Raw genomic sequence first — 21,721 nt, 5'->3', positions numbered from 1 at the left:
AAGTTATATCGCGATACATATCGTTATCGTTCTATCGCCCAGCTCTAGTGCATCGATAGCGGCAAAGATCAAATCACTAGTGGAGAACCCCTCTTCTTTTTTTCTAAGAATTCAGTCTGTGCTGATGAGCTAGACCCACTGTGGCTTTCACTGATAATTGTATTTATTTCTGTATTAACGTATATATCTAGTTCCATCTTCACTCAAACCATAACCCACAGCACGTGCTGCTTCAGTTAGCTTGCCACAGAGCAAAACAAGGACTACTGTTGCTAGGTGCAGTCAAAGGCGGTGGAGCTGGAGTTCATCTGCAGTATGAGAATCTTACCTCTTAAGAAAAATAACTTAACAGCCTGATGTCTAAAGGAACTGAAAAGTCTGGTGGTGCTGATACGACCCACTCAAGTCCAAATTTGAAATTCAGCACGTAAGACACCTCACGCGTGTACGCCGTGTTTATTCATACATACCTGCTGGCACCGTTCACACTGGTAAGGCTTCTCTCCACTATGGACACGCTTGTGTCTCTCAAGGTGGTAGCGCTGAATAAACCTCATATCACACATGTCACAAGCAAATGGCTTCTCTCCTAAAAGAGCACACAAATACAAAGTCAATGCATCAATTTTAGCGTCTTGTACCAACAAACTGCAGGCAGATTTTTACTTACTAAATCTTTCTTTGCAGACTAAATTTCCAACACTTAAAAAAACAAAAAAAATTTAAAAACAAAAACGTCAGGAAAAAAAACAAAAACAAAAAACAACTCCCTTATTAGTAAATTTCAACAGTGAATTTTCAGCATCTGATAACTGATGTTCTAAAAAGGCCTCGTCATCAACTCATTATGTGTAGATCAAAGTGGAATTTCATGTTTTTGTGGCCCGGATGTACACATGATGGAGGGCCCACAAATTGGGGCAACTTTTTTTTTTCTCTTTTTTTTTGGAGACTGGTTCAACATCCCATCAAATGACTTGACAATCCAAACTCGAGTTTGTTGTGACCCAGTTATGTTGCAAGCGCCAGTGCCTTTCTCCGAAATAAGGGTACGGTAGAGGAACGCATACCCGTATGAGTGAGGCTGTGTCTCTCCAGGTGGTTACGCTGAATAAACCTCATGTCACACATGGAACAAGCATACGGCTTCACCCCTACACACACAGAGCAATATATTAGCCCTACCACTCACAAGTCCAACAAACACAACTTTCAACCTAACTATGCACTCTGTACTTTATTTTTCAGACATAACACCAAAATGTTCAGACACTACAACTACACAGCTCCGACCATTGGATAAACTAATAGACTTCAGTTAGATTTTAACATAATACAGGAGATACACATTCTGAAACAATATCACCAAAGCCTGTCCTGTGTGCTGTATAAGATTAAAGTCATTGTGCATCAATAATAAATAGAAATCATAGTATTTATTCCCTTTGAGGTTTACAAATTTGATGTTGGACCATATCCCCTCTTTACTAATATTATACATATTTAACTAAGTTACTCATGTTTGAGGCTTTTGTCAATATGTAGTGTAACAAATACTTTAATAGATTACAGATTAAATTACTACAATCATAAATGTAAAAATAAAATGAGGGTAGTTAAGGTAGAACTGGTAACTGGGACTATGTTTAACCTAGTTGTTTTACACTGGTTTGTCAGTGACAATTGGATTTTGTAACATTGAGCTAATATAAAAAAAATAAATAATTTGACTTATTTTGTGGTTTAGGCTATGGGTGAGAGCTAATGCACCCATTACTGGGACACAGAAGTATCAGAATTGCCATTTCATACCTTTGATTAAAAAGAATCAAAAGACTTTAAGGACAAATTACTAAAATGTACACAAAATGTGTTTCGTGTTCTAAACATTTGATTCTTGGCAATCTCAGGTATTGGATTTGGAACGGGGTTTGAAATGATTATGACCAAACCCTACCTATAAGGAGATTCTTTCAAAAAGCTTTAAGCCTTCTCAACAACAAACCCAGAGTAACACCTGGTATTAGAACTTTAAATGTATGCAATCTGGACACATTATCTGTCTAATGAAATCTGATCCATAGACCTTTGGATTAACATTTTAGATTAATTGCATTTTCAACAGATAAACTAAATGATCAGTACTGCTCTTAATCGGGAAAACATGATTAAGTGCTGGTTCCAGGGTCTGTTTAAATCTCCTGGTATTAATACCAACCCAGCTACTGAGTACGTGTGTGTTTCTGTTTTCATCAATGTTGATGCTCTAAAGTTGAAATATCAGATTTTACTCGTTGACAAAAGTTCTATGTGTAGTGAACAAAAAAGTACAGATACAAATGATGGGAATAAGCCTCCAACATACGTCAGGGCTCAGCCTTAGACAAAGAGCCAGCCATTTGGGAGCTGCTCAGAGCAGAGTCCTTATCTCAACCAAGAGAACCCAGCTGAGGTGATTCAGGGCCTCCAGGACACTGTAGGCCAAGAATTTCAGACTTTTCAATGCATGAGGAGACCCAGGGGAAGACTGAAGACACACTGGGAAAATTAGATGTCTTGGCAGCCTTGGAAACCCCTCAGGGTCCTTTGGCATCCAATTATAATACACAGGGTTTTCTTGATTTAGATAATGTATCCAGATACACATCACAACCAGGTTTAAATGGGGTGAGGGTGTTGGTCAGATATTCTGCAGTTCATATAACCAAACGCACTACAAAAAAAAAAAGTGTGAACAATGGCAATTCAAACATTCGGAGCAACTAACCAAACCCCTAGGGGAATAAAATACTGTTTTAGATCCAAAAGTATTCTCCCTAAGAAGTGCTAAACGATGTGCCTACTTTATAACTACACAGAAGTACCCTTTATATTACACAATAAAAGTCATCTACAGTACTGTGAAAAAGTTTAGAAACTCGAGTTCTTAATATCTTTTTTACATCAAACAATATTATGATTAAGGTGTCTGATTGGTCCAATTCATTCTTTAGTAAAACAACCCTAAATAAATACAGTTACAAAGAACTTAAGATCAGTGACAAAATGAACATCATATTCTACAACAGATGCCCTCTACATGACCATAACATCATGGAGATGGTCTGGGATTACATGGAGAGAACGCGCTGAAACAGTCGATACAGACAAGAAAATTGTGGCACGTTCTCCTATAACTAACAGACAGAATATTAAGTCTTTATATGGAGTTACTTAAAATGAACTATTCATGGCATCATCTTTTAAAATAGCCTTGCTTTATTTTGACTGTCCAAAACCTTTGCACAGTACTGTATGAAATGTGATAAGGGCAGGTGCGCGGACGCATACCCGTATGAGTGAGGCTGTGTCTCGCCAGGTGGTAACGCTGAACAAACCTCATGTCACACATGGTACAAGCAAAAGGTTTCACACCTAAATGCAAAGCATCAATATGTTAATTTCAGGTCTTTGAGCTTCTGTTTTACAATCCATCAATCAATATTGTACTTTTAACATCAATTTACAATTGATGGGTTGTTAACCATGCTTCACTTGTTTAATCTAGCCAAAGATTACGCTCTAAATCCAATTAAGAATACATTAAAACTGTTGTTCAAATTTCAAATCCACAGCTAAACACATCTCATGAGCTGATGATATCATAGTCCAAGATTTACGTACATGCCAAGATTTGTAATAATGTTTCCTTTCACAGATAATACAGGATAGCCTTGATTAAGATAAGTGCACTACTTAGTAAGAATAATAGTAACTGTCCCTATATTTAACATAATGAAAGTACTGTAGTACGGGTAAGGTGGGTGGACGCATACCCATATGAGTGAGGCTGTGTCTCGCCAGGTGGTAGCGCTGAAAAAACCTCTTGTCACACATGGTGCAAGCATAAGGTTTCACACCTAAACGCAGAGTAGCAATATTATATTACTTTACCTCAGTTTCCATGTTACCAATAAAAATCTAGGCTATTATTCATTAACCACACATTTGCCAATGCATGCAAAACAAAGATGCCAAATGTTTTCTTCATGAAACACTAGATACCCACAAAAATCAGTTAATGGACCATTTTATCTATATAAATCAAGATATTAGTACTCCAAAGTGTTACAACTGAAGCTCGGGGTAAACTTTAATAAAGACCATCACTTTCTATAAAAGCATGGTCGTACTGTCACGGTTTGTGGAGACAGACCGTGCGGAGATGTGTGTGGTGGACCCAGGACCCCTGTTTAGTCTTAATACTAACTAAGCATTTTGATCTCTCCTTTTAGGCAAGTAATGAAATAGGATTTCACAAGAAATAAGATTCTCTGATTTTTCTAATTAGCCAAATGTCTCTACAGTCCAGAGTTCTACAGTTAATTTTGTTTCAAAAGATGCTATGTGCTCAAAAGGGTGTCTATTATTTTAATTAGATTACTAGAGATGCACCGATTGACTCATGAAGGAGCAGAATCGTCCTTTTTCCAACATTGTCGGCCCAGACTGGCTCCCATACGTTGGGTTACTAATGAGTTTCATGCATGCTTAATCAATTCACATCCATGGTCACAGCCACACGTTAACATGTCATTAGCATCTAAGTTCCTCACTGTGAGTCAAGGCACAAAGTTTGGCAAACTAAACTGGGGAGGATCACCACAAAAATGTTTGAGACTTAAATCACTTTGATCCCATTGAACATGAACGTGACTAAAGCTAGCCAGATCTCAGATCCATCTGCAAACCAGGAGCCTCGGTATAAGCAACGATTTTAAGAGGTTAATATCAAGGGAAATTATGGAGATAAGTGAAAAACACAAAAAGTCAATGACCCGTTATGTGGTGAAGTTACAAGGATAATGGAAAATGATGCAGGCCCTGACATTTGTCTTGTTAAACAAATCTGTTGAACCTGATTTGTTTGGTAGGTGTGTACAGCAACCGGATTCTCCAAGAAAAATTGCAATCGGTGCATCTCTATAATTTCCCTATATAGCTATGCAAGATGTAAACTGGTGGTACTTGGTAATACTTGATATTGGTACAATAAAAGCTGTGTGACAGTGACCAATATAAAGTGTTATGGGCAGGTGCACTGACGCATACCCGTATGTGTGAGGCTGTGTCTTGCCAGGTGGTAACGTTGAAAAAACTTCATGTCACACATGGTACAAGCGTAAGGTTTCACACCTAAATGCAAAGCATTAAGGTATTATTTTCAGACTCGTTTTTGTGTTCACAATCCATCAATAAGCAAATGACTTAATTTATTCAGAATTGATGGGTTGTTAACCACTATTATTAATTTCCTTTTTTTAAAGCTGTAACTTGTTGTTCATCCAATTCCAGTAAAGAATACAAACTGAACCAATTCTCAAATCCACAGCTTAACACATTACATGAGCTGATGATGTTGCAGTCCTGTATTTCCTCACAGTCACATAAAACGTTACAATTATGAACATAATGTAGGGTAGGCTTCATCAACATCATTCTTCTGGCCACTTTAAAGTAACTAGCATAAACAGCTTACTCGTAACAAAATGCACATACAGTCTGATTTCAGTGAAATGGGTAAGGTGGGTGGACGCATACCCATATGAGTGAGGCTGTGTCTCGCCAGGTGGTAGCGCTGAAAAAACCTCTTGTCACACATGGTGCAAGCATAAGGTTTCACACCTAAACGCAGAGTAGCAATATTATATTACTTTGCCTCACGGTCTCTCGCTCTTTTTCCTTTATTTTCTTTCTTTCCTTTTTTTTTTTAAATTTAGAAAAAAATATTTAAGCTATTGGTTATTAACCACACAGTGGCCAATTCATGCAAAACCAGAACTTTTCCCCCCAAATAAATTTAGATTATAATTGCCAACAAAAATCAAAGCAGCAAAATACTGAATTATGGTTATCCTGTTGATTCTGACTGCTGACAGCTAACAAAAGACAAGAAAATGTTTATAATATTTATACATGACATGTTTCCTAAATATAAGTAATAAGGCAAACTAACTAAATTAAATGTGCACACTTGCTAACAACACATGTCATGGGCACGGTGCACGGACCCATACCCGTATGAGTGAGGCTGTGTCTCGCCAGGTGGTAACGCTGAAAAAACTTCATGTCACACATGGTACAAGCGTAAGGTTTCACACCTAAACGCAGAGCATCAAGAGAATTATTTTTGATTCTCTACAACAGAGAAAAAAAATGTATCTATAATTATGCCTGATAAATTAAATGTGCCAGTGTGGATTAAATTGATATCTGTGGTTAATAACCAATGTCATACCCCTGAAGTAACTTACAGGGGTACAATCTAAGATGCTTGTTTCAAATTACAAACTTCCCAGAGGGGCTATTAAGTTCACTTAAACATGAGCTGATAATGTCATCTAGCTGAAATTATACTTTGAATGAATCTTATCATAAACTGTGTCTGAATACAGATTTACAAGACTAGCTCAAGCATACACATGTAGCAGCATCCTAATTTTGTGACAGCTTTAAGATTGGCAGACGCATACCCATATGAGTGAGGCTGTGTCTCGCCAGGTGGTAGCGCTGAAAAAACCTCTTGTCACACATGGTGCAAGCGTACGGCTTCACCCCTATACACACAAAGTACCAGCTTTAGCATAAAAACACTCAACTGCCAAAATTGATCCATGTTAAACTTTACTAATTCCTTAGTAAAGTTTGGCTGCACTTATCAGCGCTTTGTTTAAACTGGAAATTCCAGCGTGCTTTAATAATCTGTCATTCCAATTGAAAACATTTGCATCTCTGAATAATAAGGACAATGCCCTCTGTGCAGAAAGTAGACTTAAAATTTTCCTAACCAGAAAAACCAAACCTATCAAAATGACAAAAAAAAATTATATAGAAATAAAAAATTGGGTTGAAAATTGAAGTCCACATTCCAACTAGCACAACAAAAAGTTTTTCACACTATGTCAATGGGTGCTTCTAATCGTGTAATTTCAACATACCACATACAGGTTTTCTGGAATAGATTTGTTCACGCTGATCACAGAAGGTGTGACAATTTTAGGCAGTTGGCAAACAACTCTGCACAAGACATTAAGTTTGCACATTCATTTGCGGAGCAAGAATTAACAGGAAACTGCTCTGAAAATCATCATACAGAACCTATCCTAGCACCGAAGCACAAATTAACTTTATCTTCCATAAGAGAAATCTGTAGTTTGGAAATATACAGCTTGTTTTTTAAAAGAGAGAAGCTTGTGTTAGTTCCTGACCATCACTTTGAATGTGAAATGACACGATTATGTGGGGGGGGGAAACAAACACTGGCCTGGATAGTGGCAGTCCCGATCTAAGTGACATTCCCATCAACTGAAAAGATAATGTTTCCCTTAAAGTCCCCTCCCACTTCTTCCAACAAGGCCACAAAACCTACACCCCTTAATTCAGTTCGTAAATTTGCACAACAATTCCCAATGAACAAATCTTAAATTCAGTATCAACATGTAAAAAACAAAAAAGCCCACTCATCTTTTAATAAAAAAAAGAAATGTTTTCATTATATCAAGATAATTGGCTAGCTGTAATATTCAAAGCTGCAAGTAATACGACTCCTTTTTCTGTTCTTCCCCATACACACACAGTTTACAAGGTTTAATTTAAAAAGTTGATACATACTGTAAATGATGCAAATATGACAATGTCATAGCTGTCAATATAATCTTTTGTACTTTTGAATAAAAACATTAGTTGCAGACTCACCACCTTCATGCTCTTTCATTTTGAGTTTAATTCCACAAAATAAAATAAACAGTTGAAATAAACTAGCATTACTTTTTTTCACAAATGTTTCATTTAGAAATGCAGTGTTGGTCAAGTTACTTGAAAACAGTAATTAGTTACTAATCACTGATTACTTCTCCCTGTAAGTAATCCAGTTACTTTACTGATTACTTATTTTCAAAAGTAATTAGTTACTTTATTACTTAGTTACTTAAAAAAAACCAACATGATACACAACCTGAATATATGATAAAGCAATAGACCTTTCAGCCTAATTCTACTTTTTCTGCTTTATTCATCATATAAATTTGAATCAAATGAAAAAGTGTCTTAACTTTATGCACATTGCATTAAGCAAAAATTCAATTATATGCAACTGTCTCTGACTGGAAGAAATTTGTTTAACATTTAAACCTATTTTCTGCATATTCCAGTGAGTGGGGCCAGTGGAGGTTTGCTCGGTGACGCAGCGGTCATGTCAGTGGGGGGTATCCAGGGGTTTCTCTGTGAAGTTCACATTCCCATGGCAGCGTGCTATGTGCTTGCTCAGATTTAAAGTTTAATACTTCGCTGTTGAAAGAAGTTTTCTTCGCATGTAGAGTGTACAGCGGACGCTAATGTTTTTGTCACTTTTACGGAATCAAACTCAAAGTAATGTCAGTACTTCGGAGCTTTAAACGCTGCATGGTCGTACTCTCTCCATATTATCCATTGTTGATCTACACATGTCTGTTGCTGCCACGGACGTCGTATGCTTATCATTGTCATCACTCTCACAAACAAAATCACAGTTTAGTAACGCAGGCTGCTTACGGGAAAGTAACAGTACTCTAATTACTTTTTGCAATAGTAATCCCTTACTTTACTCATTACTTGAAACCCATAATCGGATTACAGTAATGCGTTACTGCCCATCTCTGCCGAAGCATCAAACAGAGTTACCACAATAATTGTTAGGTTTAAAAAAAAAAAAAAAGTACACATAATTATGACTTTAATAGCTAAATAAACACTAGAGAGGTACTGAGTTTTCACTTTATAGTCATCATGTCATTTCATATACAAAGTATGGGGGAAATATTACTACACAAATTCTTACAGAAGATCCTTACAGGTAGATCATGACAAATTAGCATTTGTCAGAAAAGTGATAGAAAGCAACACAAACTCGAGTTTGAAGCAGCCATGTAAACATTATTTGTGGGCACATGCAAGGGAAAGTCAGGGTGAGAGGGGGGCAAGATTTAAAAAGCGAGGCATACCTGTATGAGTGAGACTGTGTCTCTCCAGTTGGTAACGTTGTATAAACCTCATGTCACACATGGTGCAAGCATATGGCTTCACTCCTAAAGACAGCACAACAACATCAGATGTATTTCAACACACTGGTGAAAGTGATGAACACCAAGACTTAAATAAATGACAGATTAACTATTGTAGCATGCTTTTTTACTGACAACACATTACACTGAAAAGACTAACAATATACAGACATTAAAAGGCGTATTAAGAAATCAAAAATAATCAAAGAAACCGATTTTTACATCTTAAAGTTTGGTTGAAACTTAACGATTACCCACTAAAAAAAAAAAAATTAAAAAAGAAAAATCACCAACATTTAGTTTCTCCAGATGTGGGGAAACAGGTACTTGCAAACGACATTTTATACTACCAATGTCTGCAATTTAAAGGCTTTTTAGTGTAGTGCATCTTTCATTCAATATACAATAGTCAAGAATAACCATGCAATAGTGCCATTACAGTGTTAATCACAAAGCAAGGTAACTGACAGAGTCACTTTTTCTGTGGACAGTTTTCCAACAAAGCCTAAAAGCTCTATTAAACATTGTTTTTTTTTTATGAGGGGGAATTAATTTACCAACAATGTGATAATTATAGTATCATATAAGACGGTGAAATCAACATAAAACAAATGAGTATATGGTTTATAAATATATCAGGTTTCACAGTGAAAGGGGAACAATTAATCAAGCATACCAGTATGAGTGAGGCTGTGTCTTGCCAAATGGTAACGCTGGAAGAACCTCATGTCACACATGGAGCAAGCGTATGGCTTCACCCCTAAACGCATACAGTGTGAAATTTTAGGGGGGACAAAAATAATAATAATAAAAATTAAAAAAAAAAAAAGGTTCTCATGAACTATGTGCACAAAATTTGTCAATCTACATAAACTAGTCAATATTACATAATAACAAGAGCAAGTACTTTCATGACCAGCTAATTCTAAACATACAAGACAGAAAAATGTGTCACATAAACCCTAACAGCAGTTAGCAAATACAACGTATACAACAGAAAAGACAAAACTATTAATTCTTAGCATCTAACAATCAAGAAAATGAACTAACAAAAAAAAAAAAAAAAAAAAAAAAATCACAGCTTGCTTTGTGTCTGTCGGGTAGGTGATTCACACACATACAAACAAATATCAACAAGCCCTAATGGTGTTAAGTGAGAGGGACAAGTAAAACTTAGTACCCGTATGGGTGAGAGTGTGTCTTGCCAGGTGGTATCTCTGGAAAAATCTCATGTCACACATAGAGCAAGCATATGGCTTCACCCCTGCACACACAGAGCAAAATCCTTTGAAAATAATAGTAATAACAATAATAAAATAAGCACAATGAATTCAAGGACTCACTTATATAATGTATCCAGACATGCCAAAAGCAGTGGCATCAGTACAGTGCCACACTAAATGCACATGTCTAACATTTCATAATCTGTTAACATGTCTGTAAATAGGGTGGGTGGTGGTGGTGGTGGGGGGGAAAAAAAACAAGCAAACAAAAATGTCTTTTGCCAAACTTAAAACTTTTCATGCCAACAAGCTTTTTGAGAGCCAAAATTGACTCAAAGTACTCATCAAGATGACTGTTATTGTAACACTGAGGTAGAAAACTGAAATGCACTCCTTATATGCCTCAACAGTTAAAAATGCTTGATGTTTATGAGTATTTGGTCCTATAAAAAGGAGTGGCCTGCAAACTTAAAATTGGGTATTTGGGCACCAAGACAGGGAAAAAAAAAACAAAACAAAACAAAAAAAAAAGCAGACCCATACCCGTGTGAGTGAGGCTGTGTCTTGCCAAGTGGTAGCGTTGGAAAAATCTCATATCACACATGGAGCAAGCGTATGGCTTCACCCCTACACACATAAAAGTTTGTAAATATCAGCTAGAAACGGCATCAGTTTTTAACACATGACCACAACTCTTCCCTTAGAATAGCTCTTCTTTTTGTTTCACATATTATACCAATCGGCCTGAGAAGCCAACGCACAATTTAGATTTAACAGTGGTTATAGGAACTATGATAACACTCGACTTATTGCAGTGAAATTTTGAAAAAAAACAAGATAAACAAAAACGGTATAAATGTACAGATAAAGTAGAGCTTTCAGCAGGGGAAAAGCTGAGGTTGTTTGCATACCCCTACTATGTATGCAAGATTTCAACTAAAGGTTTACCACTTTTTCCATCCTCCTATTACATGTCTGGATACATCCTCATGCTCTTCAACATGTTATTTATCTTTTGGGGGGCTGGAATCCTATTCACGATGCACGAAGGTAGAAAGCTAAGACACTTAAAACACGTCTATCTAATGAACTATGGTAAGCAGACGCATACCAGTATGAGTGAGGCTGTGTCTTGCCAGATGATAACGTTGGAAGAACCTCATGTCACACATGGAGCAAGCGTACGGCTTCACCCCTACATACACAAAGTATCAACATATTAGCTAAGACCTTCCTTCAAAGGAAGGCATCAAGTTACTCAAGACTTTAGCAGGCATTTTATATTCTAACCAGGCTTCATGCAAACAGCGATTTGTTTTACATTCCATCAATGAAAGAAAGGGGGGCAGCTCATTTTCAAATAAACTGAATAGCACTATGAGGGGAAGAAAAAAAAAAAAAAAAAAAAAAAAAGCAGCAACAGGGCATAAGCCATACATGTCAGCAACGCAGCAACGAGACAACTAGTGAGCGCGATTACACCGGCCAGCCGAAGCACAAACATTCTCCAAAGTTAACCATCACTCGTGGAAACAAAGCATTTTTTAGCAAATTGTTTTTCCTCACACAGTGTACATTGATTCCATTTACAGCAAAATTAAGAAAACACGTTGCTAGATGCGTGCTTCTTTCTTGCACACCAAAATGATGGCCTGCAAAAGCTTACAATCTGCTTTCTACCATAAAGTTACAAGAGACGCAACTGAGTAACTGTATGAATGTTAATTAAAAAGCAAGGCAGTTACAGCTTAGAAACATGAAGCCCTCAGCCATTAGTTTACATTTAAAATGTGGACATCAAAGGACTATTCCCATAATATACCATGGCCAAATCAAATCAACTACTTAAATATGACTTTTCTCATACAGTTAACAGAAATGTGAAATTTAGACAGAACAATATTTTCACATTACTGAAATGTCACTTTTCAAAGAAGAACAAAAAAAATACTAATTGAACTCTTCAATCTTCGTTTGTAGATCAACTAAGTCAATTATCAATAAGTAATAGTCCGTTTTTTCATGATTACTTGGTACACAACTATGCAGCTATAAACAACAGCTGATGGCAAGCTTTACTCATTTTGCCCGAAGTGAAGCCGCAGAAAGAGTATCAATCCGGGATTACACTGGCTGTGTGTGATGACTTGACCTCTAAGGGATGGCCAATATTTTGTGGCTTCAGGTAACCCCAATAGAGCCCCCAGTTGTTTGAGTCAACACTTCCTGTTTCGTACACTAGTTGTTCTTTAGAGATTCACCACAAAAAAAAAATAAAAAAAAATGTACATACAATTTAAAAATGTTAATAAAGTGAAATTATTCTCAGATGACAGTCAATTATTTTTAAATTTCATTTCAACAAAAGGTGTTGTCTATTTTGCTCTTCACAACGAGCACTTACCCAAATACAGCTAAAGTTCAAACATGACAGATCAAACCCTTGGAGCACATTTGGAAACTTCAAATGTTTGGACAACTTTTTTTTGGTACAAAAGTCTTGTCCCTTGGCTAAAAATTGCATGAATGAAGCTTTTTGTGCACAGCAATGGTACAAGAGGGATTATGTACTTTGACAAGTCCACCACTTTGGGCAATGCTAAATGCTAAATGCTAATATTTGTCGCTGTGTGCATGTAATTTAACATTCTGATGTATACTGAAGTGTCTTTTTCAAGCGTTAAATGATTGAAATAAAGCAAATCAAATGCTGATGCATTTTTGTACCATGATAAACTTTCCCTTTCCTCTCTTCTGAATATATTAAAATTCAGTCCTTTCATGGTACAACAAATACCCTAAAGAGCTCTTTAAACAATGTGTTCAACACTTACTCAAAAGTTCAATCCCACAAAAAAATGTTCTCCTTTTACAAAAAACAAAACAAAAGCAAAACTATAAAAGGCCGTTTCCCAGCTGCATGTTTACCTGTAAGCTGTTTGTGTCTGATTTTAAATGCATAAATTTTGATTTCAGAGAACTGATTTTAAAAGTTAAACTGGGTACGGTAAATGGACGCATACCCGTATGAGTGAGTCTGTGTCTCTCCAGGTGGTAACGCTGGAAAAATCTCATGTCACACATGGAACAAGCGTACGGCTTCACCCCTACACACACAGAGCATAAAATTATTAGCTATTCATTCTAATAAATAAGCGATTATATAAAAAATTATATAATATATAATGTAGAAAACAAAGAACAGATGCAATTTTGCCACAAAGTGCAAGATTATTAGTGAATTTTTAATTACATTTATAAAACGGGGGGAATAATGGGGCAGCAGCTCTGACCTGCACATAGTGCATAGTATAAAACAATGAGGTTTTTAAAAAAAGCCAAGTATTTTTTTAATAAGATCCTCAGTTTATATTTTATATAATTAAAAACAAAACAAAAAACACAACAAAAAAAAAAAAACTAAGAACAGTCCTTTGATGTCCATGCAGTCATTTTTACTACATATAAAAAAAGAATTACATACAAAAATTATTTAAATGATTTTAAACATGCACAAATAACTATGAATTGCATGTTTTGCAGTCTGTGCTTTCAGGTATTCAAATTCACAGAAACAGGTCCACAGGTCTAACTCCACTTTTAAGTCCACTATCAAAAAGTCTTAAGAGAACTGTGGGTGTTGTCATTTAGAAATTTAAGAATATTGGGGAGGAAAAATAATAATTAATTCATCGATGTACCGATACTGCTGGTTTCTAAACAACCGTTTAGAGAACGTTTACCAACATATATCTGCTTCTGAATTGAAACTTGTATAGGAACTGCATGCAAGAAAGTCTTGGCAGATATTTGGGAAAAAGAAAAAAAAGGATGGTGTAGAAGAAAGGGTAGTCAAATGTGGTCTGTTGTACTTGTGTTCCATCATTTTGCACTGTAACATGCTGTACTGCATAAGGTAACATCAGAAAACATGGGTATATCTGCCATGAAGAAGTTTAAATTTGAAAAAAAAAAAAAATACCAAACTATGTTAAGACAAGTGTGTCAGACAGACATCTTGGGAGGATCAAACAGCACTGCACAAACAAAAGTCCAGATCAGAAATGCTTATCTTGCTAATTAAAAAGGAGAAACAGCCAAAGTCTAAGCAAAGAGCCAACAAGTTGGAAACAAGACCCAACAAATCAGTTTGAATTTGCACAAAGTCACAACACAGACTAATTTCCTGAACCAAAATATAGATGCTGTATGCAATTGTTTGGCTATTCATCTGTTAGATAAGCCATCTCATTTTACACACCTTGACTTCACCTTACTACTGCTATGTCCTTTTTTCCTCTGTTTCTTTGCTGTTTTAATGGGTTGAGCAGTGGTGGTAATTATTCGCTAAGCTTCAGAGCTTTGGTAGTAATTTCAGCCTCCACAAGACCTACAGCTGAACTCTGCTTCAGGGTTACGGTAGAGTTAGCCAAAATAAACTAAAAACAAAAACACATTTTACTTTATTAGAATAACATAACCTGGATTTTAGACAAAAATGAATTGTTTAACAGCAATACGGTGTTACAAAACTGACTAATATACACAGGCGTTTAATTTTAGTCTTTGTAATTTGGTCAAATTTGTAAACAAGCAAGAAAGGTTCTGCTGTGCAAGTTTATTGACTGAAATGGACTGTATTATGTTTACAGTTGTAATGTTAAAACAGAAAACTACTAAAATGTATCTTAATATTTACACACAAAAATAAAGGAAAAAAGTGCAACTAAAGACAACAACAAAAACCCCACTTTAAACACTAAATCTAACACTGAGCACAGAGAAATTTGTATCATCATTTCTGTTAGACTAAATTAATATACATGCTAAAATTTTGCAAATACTTCTACAACTGATGCTGATCAAAATATAATCCAGAGGGAAGAAAACTTGTTATAAATGCTGAAAAAGTAAGAGTTTTTAATAGTGGACTCGGGGTTATTGGACCACACAGTATTCAATTTCCCACTGTAAACTTTCCAGTTATTGGGAACACAGAATTATCAGACTGAACATTTTGAGGTGAACAGATTTTGGGAGTGGCTTTGTTGGAAATTACTGTCCACTGACAAAATGAATCCTGAGCATCTGTCCATTGACTTAAGTGACAGAACTACATAAGTAGTCAGACTTATGTAATATGGGTACGGTTAAAAGACGCATACCCGTGTGAATGAGGCTGTGTCTCTCCAGGTGGTAACGCTGAATAAACCTCATGTCACATACGGCACAAGCATACGGCTTCTCCCCTAAACCGAAGAGCACCAGTTTTAGTTAAAGTCCCCACAGATACCGAGTGGCTGTGAGGCAAAAGCTATTACCAAACAATGTTTTAAGCAGGCCATTGCAAAACTTCACAGTCGCTCCACACTCCTAGACTCAGTATAACTCAAGCTTTCAAAGCCTCTTTTAACAAGTCATTCACATATTTAGGCAATAAAAGCTGTCCTGGCCTAACTGCACTTGAGCTGTTCCAAACACAAACCATACCTGTATGAATGAGGATGTGTCTTTTGAGGTGGTATCCACTCCTAAACGCTCCGTAACAGTGATCACAAATAAAGTTTTTCTGCACTTTGGATGATGGACCATTCTCATCGCCACCTGCGCCCTACGGAGAATGGTCAAGAACAGTGGTTAAACAGTTTAAATCCTACACCTTCATTGTGTAGTAACATTTCAGTTATACCCCCAAAAAAGCACCCATCCAACTAATCAGAACTGGATGATATTCTAATTCTTGTGAAATGTCAGCAAGTGCAGTCCTATAGCTATTACTCTCCTAAGATATAAAATGAGAGTTATTTATAACCACTAATCCTTAAAATCAGCAGTATGAATGAAGACAACATAAAAGGTTGTTTTGTTTTTCAAACTACGTCATTTACATCTGAATTGACAAAATACCCCACAACCCCTTCCAATGGCCTAATGCCCTCATGTTACTGCTCCCCCTGTTATGCACACAACTGCAGTTATTGTGCTCTGCTTCACTCTGCTCCCCTCCCCCTCTTTCCTCTCCAGAGATCCTCCACCCCCTCCACATCTTCCCTGAGCTCCTCCCCCCACCCCCACACAAACAAAATGTGCACACAAGAGATCCAAGTCAGGCGCACTCGAATAAAGTTAAATGCTTTAACTACAAAATATGTACAAAGCGGCTTGGGCGCATTTTCTGCAGTGAGCAAAAATTAACAGACGCAACAGAGACAATTCCCTATTTAGCAATCAGAGCCACTGACCTTCCCTCCCCTTCCTTCTTGTTCTCTCACTTTACAGGGCGTTACTGATTTCCTGTTCTTTTTTTTCTGCTGCATGTCCTCGTTGGCCCTCATCTCTTTCTCATCCAGCAGGCGGGGAGCTTGGAATTCACCTTCCTTCCGGATAAGCTACCAAGCCAGACAAAAAAAAAAAAAGAGAAGAAAAAAGTTAATTATTTCCTATTTTTAAGAATGTGTTAAAAGTGCTCTCTGAGACAAAACAGTATGGACATTACTGAGCTGAAATGATGCAGTTTAGCCATTATGTCCATTTCTGCCAACGCTGGAAGCAGAGGTTGGTCACATATAACAGTTGAGGTTTGTATTTTCTAATTTTAGTTAAACCATTACATACTTTAAAACCATTTGGCACACCTTCTGATGGAGAACTGATAAGTGCTCTTTAATTTTCTGGTAATTGCAAGTTTCGTTTGCCAAAACAAAAAAACTTCTAAGTTGTGGAAAACAAAGGAAAATGGGCTAAAAAGGGAACTAACTACGCACCCTTGAGTATAACTTGTTAGTGCTTAGGTTAATTCCCTTTTCCATCACAATTTCAATCTATATCCAATCTAAATTATAAGTTAAAATGCTAAACAGAAAGCAAAAGTTGTTTTAAACTGGGAGAAATCACAATAGGATGACCGCTTACATTCTGAATTTCATAATTCAGAATTGTGCCAAGTGTTTACACCCTTCAGAATATCAGTAACACAACATAAAACAGCCCAATTTCCACTCCACATTTCCCACGTGGGTCCTAACCAGGGGTGGACAGCTCATTCCAGATGGGAGGATCATATGGCTCTGAGGAGCGCGGTCAGGTCCCTCTCTCTGCGGTGGTGCATGGCCAAGTGGAGCCATCATTTTTTTGGGTGGAGCGGCCATGGAGCTGGCCTGCATCAGGGCCATACTGGACAGGACCGCTTCGCAGCCAAGCAGCCCCGCCTGCAAAGAAAGAGAGTTAACAACAACACTTTACCAAACACATCAAGCATTTCAACAAATCAGCAGTCTGCAATTTCAAATGATCTGCATCTAAGACAATACTGCGAGTAGCACGCAATGTGCTTTGGCAGTCATCAACGACAACATCCTGAGTGACACAAGACTGCAAGTAAAGTTATTTGTCACCACTTTGGTGTTCTTAAAACAAACCCATTTCATATGGTCGCGGACTGAGCTGCTGGGCAGATGTGACATTGCTGTTGTATATGTGAGCGCAGGGGCAGGGGTGGGGACAAGGTCATCCAGAGATCCGTCAGTCAGGATGGTCGGGCTGGTGGGAAGCCACACCCACCTCACTCATCAAGCATTAAAACTGAGGAAGAGGAGGATGTGGATGAAACAGACAAACATTAAATTACAACAGCAGCACCTGCTGTCTTTACCGTTACATATGCCAAAGAAATATAATACAGAAATGTGTCTCATTTGGACAAATGATTGGACGATTTGCATAAAGGGTTTACTAACTGTGGCTAAGATTTACTTAATCGTGCTATATTTTTACCTTACACCTATGTTTTTTCCCCATTTTATAATAAACACGCCAAATCATGATCAGATATCATACTCATCTCATAAAGATGAGATGAGTATGCATTATAATAAAAAGCATTATGATAAAAAGTAAAAATACAAAAACTCAGACAGAGATGATTATGACTGCAGGAGATCATTAATATGGGTGGGAAAATTTACAATTCGAATCTGTTTTGTTCCCAGTTCTGCATATTAGATTTGTCTGTGTTGAGACATTAGTGTGGAGGTGAATTTAAGTGATATGCATATAGCATCGATTTTACAGTAGCTTTAAGTACAATGGATGCAAATTTATAACAACTAAATATTCTTACACATTTTAAGTTAGCATCACTTCATTTATGTGCAGCATATAGATGCAGTATATGCTGCATAGGTTGTAAGGATCGTAAAGCTCCGTGTTTTGAGAACCATTTCTGTTAATCTACTAAATACTGTAAGCCTAGTGCACATCAAATGATAATTTTTGGTGTATGTATTTGGATGAAGTTTGGTTATGAAAATTTCCCCAGTAGTTTAAAAAAACAAGCTCTGCGCCAACAATCTAAAAAGGTCCACTTTGCTCTAGGTAATAAATACGAAACTCTTGTAAGGCATCATGAAAGGTCATTTTTAGTCTAGCTGGTTTCAATTTGTGTAAAACCTTCAGGTCTTCAGAATTAAGTATATATTTGTGCAAAAACAGAAACTTGTGAAGATTGGCATACTGCAGAGAAACTACAGCAGAGTCAGACAAATCACATTTTAAAATACCAGGATGACTGATGAGACAATTAGCATGTCCAAACACTTAAACATGGGAAGTTCTTTTTAAAAAAAAACAAAAAACATGTATCATTTATAGTGCAGGACATATATTAAGTACGAAAGGTAACAAAAGAAAAAAAAAAACATGTAAAATACAAACCAGAATTCAACATTTAATAGCACAAAAGAAGCAGCTGCGTGGGTGCGAGTCTATCAGGGGAGGTTATTATTATTTTGAAGGAAATAACTCAGATTACATGAATCCCCTTGTAAAGTACAACTTGGGGTGATATCATGGAGAAAACCTTAGCTGTTGTGGAATATATATGAGCGAGGGTGATTATTAGTGTGCTGCTGGAGACTAATGCAAAAGTGCTTGCAATGCAATAAATTATAAGGCTAAATAAAGTAAAAAAGCAAGTAAAGTTCTCCGACTGCACCCACGCTGATCGTTTGCATTTAAACGTGCGTTTTGTATTTTTAAACACGAGGTTTGTTAACTCGAATGTTACGAGGAGGCCATTAAATTACCGAAAGAAACACTGCTCGGTCTTGTGAAGGGGTTCTCATGGGGTTTTGTGTTAGTTTGAAGGATCGTTGTTATACTCACCATTATACGGATTAAATGCTACGCTTGTGCAACACTATAAAGGTTAACCGTGGCCAACAATATTTTTTATAACAGGTTTTCGCCATCGGCGTGGGTTAACTAAAAAGGGCTAACGTTGCTAGGAAAACAGACAGCTAGCGAAATGCTAACATCAGCCAACACTGATTAGAACACTACACGAACACGTCGCATAGTTATTTTCAGTTTTTAGTAGCTGTGTTTTGTGATGGCGGAGAAAATTAAATGAGCCAATATTATTATATTATACTGACTATAATATAATTTATTAGCTTTACCGACGAGTGGCCTTCAAACTACCACCCAACCCATCATTAGTTCTGCTGATGCTGGAACAACCTAGCTAACATCAGCTAGCTGCTCGCGGGCGCCCTCGCCCACTCTAATGTTACTGCCAGTAATCGAGCAAATTTTGAAGCCCACCTGGTCACCGATGTAACACAGCTGCAAAGCGAGAGTATATATCTTGCTAGATTTATGTAATATTATTATTATTATTATTATTTTTACAAAACGACGCTTCTTACGATATAAGCTAAAGCGGTTCAAGACAAGACTGAGTAATAAAGGCATTCGTGATGGCCGTCGCAGCGAGTGCCTCCCCCTCCCGACGAATAAGCTAACATTTGTTAGCGGCCTAGCGAGAGCTAACATTGACGCCGTAATTTTGTGCAAACCCCTATTTGCTCTACTACCACACGGTGGATTTTGCAGATAAAGCTACCAGACCGCGTAATGCACATTTGGAATCCGCGGAGCATCTGAGAAGTAATGAGAATATATTTACCTACCTTTCTGCTTCACTCGCCCGACGTTTTCTGTACCGTCTAGTTTACAAACACAGGAAACGCCACAGGATGTAACCCACTCCCCCACACAGCAGCAAAGCCTCCTCAAGCGAAGAGAAAAGGGTCATCTTCTATCAGCTCCCCGTGAACAAGAGAGCCTTGGCTCGAAAGGGCGGACAAAAACTCAGTCCATTTTCATAAGTGGCGTGGGGATTTTGACGCCCACTCCACACTTTTGTGGTGCTGCTGGTCTCTCTGAGTTTGCAGCAGATACAGACTACGACTGAAGAGACGCAGACGAAAAGGAGCGAGCGCTTAAAATGACAGAAAACAGGGACGTGCACACAAACACCGGAGGGTTATAGTAGTAGCTCAGTCTGCTGCCGCTTTGCACATGCTTGGCTGAAGTGCACATGGGGCCAAATTAATAACCATCACTAGCTCATTACTATTATTATTGTGGACCCTGCAGCTTTTATTCCTATAGCAATATTAGATTTGGTGACGTCATTGTCAGTAGTGTAAGGATCACTGATTTCTTTTAGTCAGTTTCATTCTGCACTTTGAGTCTTCCTTTTGTATTTGCTTTACACATTAGCCTGAATTAAACACATTTCCTCTAATTAATCTATATCAATCGGTAATTAGAATAGGCTATGATTATTTTATTTTTCATTAATAATATAATGCCGGATATCATTGATTACTTATTGGCTTTTATAGTTTATCGCATCTTGTAGCTTGTGTCATAAAACTAGCCTTACTGGTAATGTAGGCTAGTGTAGGCAGGAAATTCTTTGGAAAATTATTACCTTTTATTAATTTGTTAACTTATTTTGGCACAACACCTAGGATATTTTCTTTCTCATCCCTGTGATGTGTTCATGGTGCAGATGTAAGGTAGCGGTCGCGGTGTTTCAGCATCTACAGTAGCTGGCTACAGAGGAGGAGCAAACACAAACCCCTCCTCTGTAGCTCCTCCTCTCCTCGCTGTATTTCCCAGGGAGAGAGAAAAAACCCCAAACAAAAACGTTAACGTGATACATTTTAGAAATTAATATGCACGCAAGACAAGACGAGAGGAAGATGAGTGTTACTTTCAAAAGAAACTGTTCAGCAAGTGAACTTTTAGTGAAGCGGAAATTTAAAATCAGCAACAGGCCAAGACTGTGTACACATTCAAGGAATTGAGCTCCTTTCCCCCCCTTTGCTCTCAGTGTAAACAGAATAGACAAACAGTGGAGACTACAGCAACACAGCAGCATGACACAGACATTAACAGCATGTATGGGATATTCATACGTTTAATGGTGACGTTGACAAGTGCAAAGATGTTGGGATAAATTGTGGAATAAATAAGGATGAATAGCTAGTTACTATACATACAGTATATACACGGGGACAGTCTCATGCTTGTAATGATCTATTTAAATTTTTGTGTTTTTAAAGATAG

General features: G+C 37.3%; 1 protein-coding gene across 16 annotated transcripts in view; it reads right to left on the bottom strand.

Annotated features, from left to right (window-relative positions):
• Positions 1–20,669, bottom strand: part of znf740a (zinc finger protein 740a) — a 25,455-nt gene extending 4,786 nt beyond the window's left edge. Inside the window, exons 1-20 of one of the 16 annotated variants that reach the window (XM_005739556.1) lie at positions 20,268–20,669; positions 17,719–17,881; positions 17,326–17,508; positions 16,543–16,689; positions 15,791–15,911; positions 15,466–15,549; positions 13,324–13,407; positions 11,412–11,495; positions 10,844–10,927; positions 10,258–10,341; positions 9,754–9,837; positions 9,018–9,101; positions 6,513–6,596; positions 6,057–6,140; positions 5,581–5,664; positions 5,092–5,175; positions 3,816–3,899; positions 3,331–3,414; positions 1,071–1,154; positions 471–589 (exon numbers count right to left, since the gene is read on the bottom strand). In XM_005739556.1, the coding sequence (XP_005739613.1) occupies positions 471–589; positions 1,071–1,154; positions 3,331–3,414; positions 3,816–3,899; positions 5,092–5,175; positions 5,581–5,664; positions 6,057–6,140; positions 6,513–6,596; positions 9,018–9,101; positions 9,754–9,837; positions 10,258–10,341; positions 10,844–10,927; positions 11,412–11,495; positions 13,324–13,407; positions 15,466–15,549; positions 15,791–15,911; positions 16,543–16,689; positions 17,326–17,508; positions 17,719–17,763 (1,791 nt within the window). In that variant the 5' untranslated portion in view covers positions 17,764–17,881; positions 20,268–20,669. The remainder of the gene's footprint in view (positions 1–470; positions 590–1,070; positions 1,155–3,330; positions 3,415–3,815; positions 3,900–5,091; positions 5,176–5,580; positions 5,665–6,056; positions 6,141–6,512; positions 6,597–9,017; positions 9,102–9,753; positions 9,838–10,257; positions 10,342–10,843; positions 10,928–11,411; positions 11,496–13,323; positions 13,408–15,465; positions 15,550–15,790; positions 15,912–16,542; positions 16,690–17,325; positions 17,509–17,718; positions 17,882–20,267) is intronic. The other 15 variants (XM_005739555.1, XM_005739558.1, XM_005739559.1 and 12 more) reach the window with 15 other exon arrangements.
• Positions 20,670–21,721: the final 1,052 nt, after the last annotated feature.

The sequence above is a fragment of the Pundamilia nyererei genome, unplaced genomic scaffold (genome assembly GCF_000239375.1).
Source record: "Pundamilia nyererei isolate P.nyererei 1_Seehausen unplaced genomic scaffold, PunNye1.0 scaffold00092, whole genome shotgun sequence".
Lineage (NCBI taxonomy): Eukaryota > Metazoa > Chordata > Actinopteri > Cichliformes > Cichlidae > Pundamilia > Pundamilia nyererei.
Note: the sequence above shows the minus strand (reverse complement) of the source record. Positions and strands in the feature narration are given on the sequence as shown.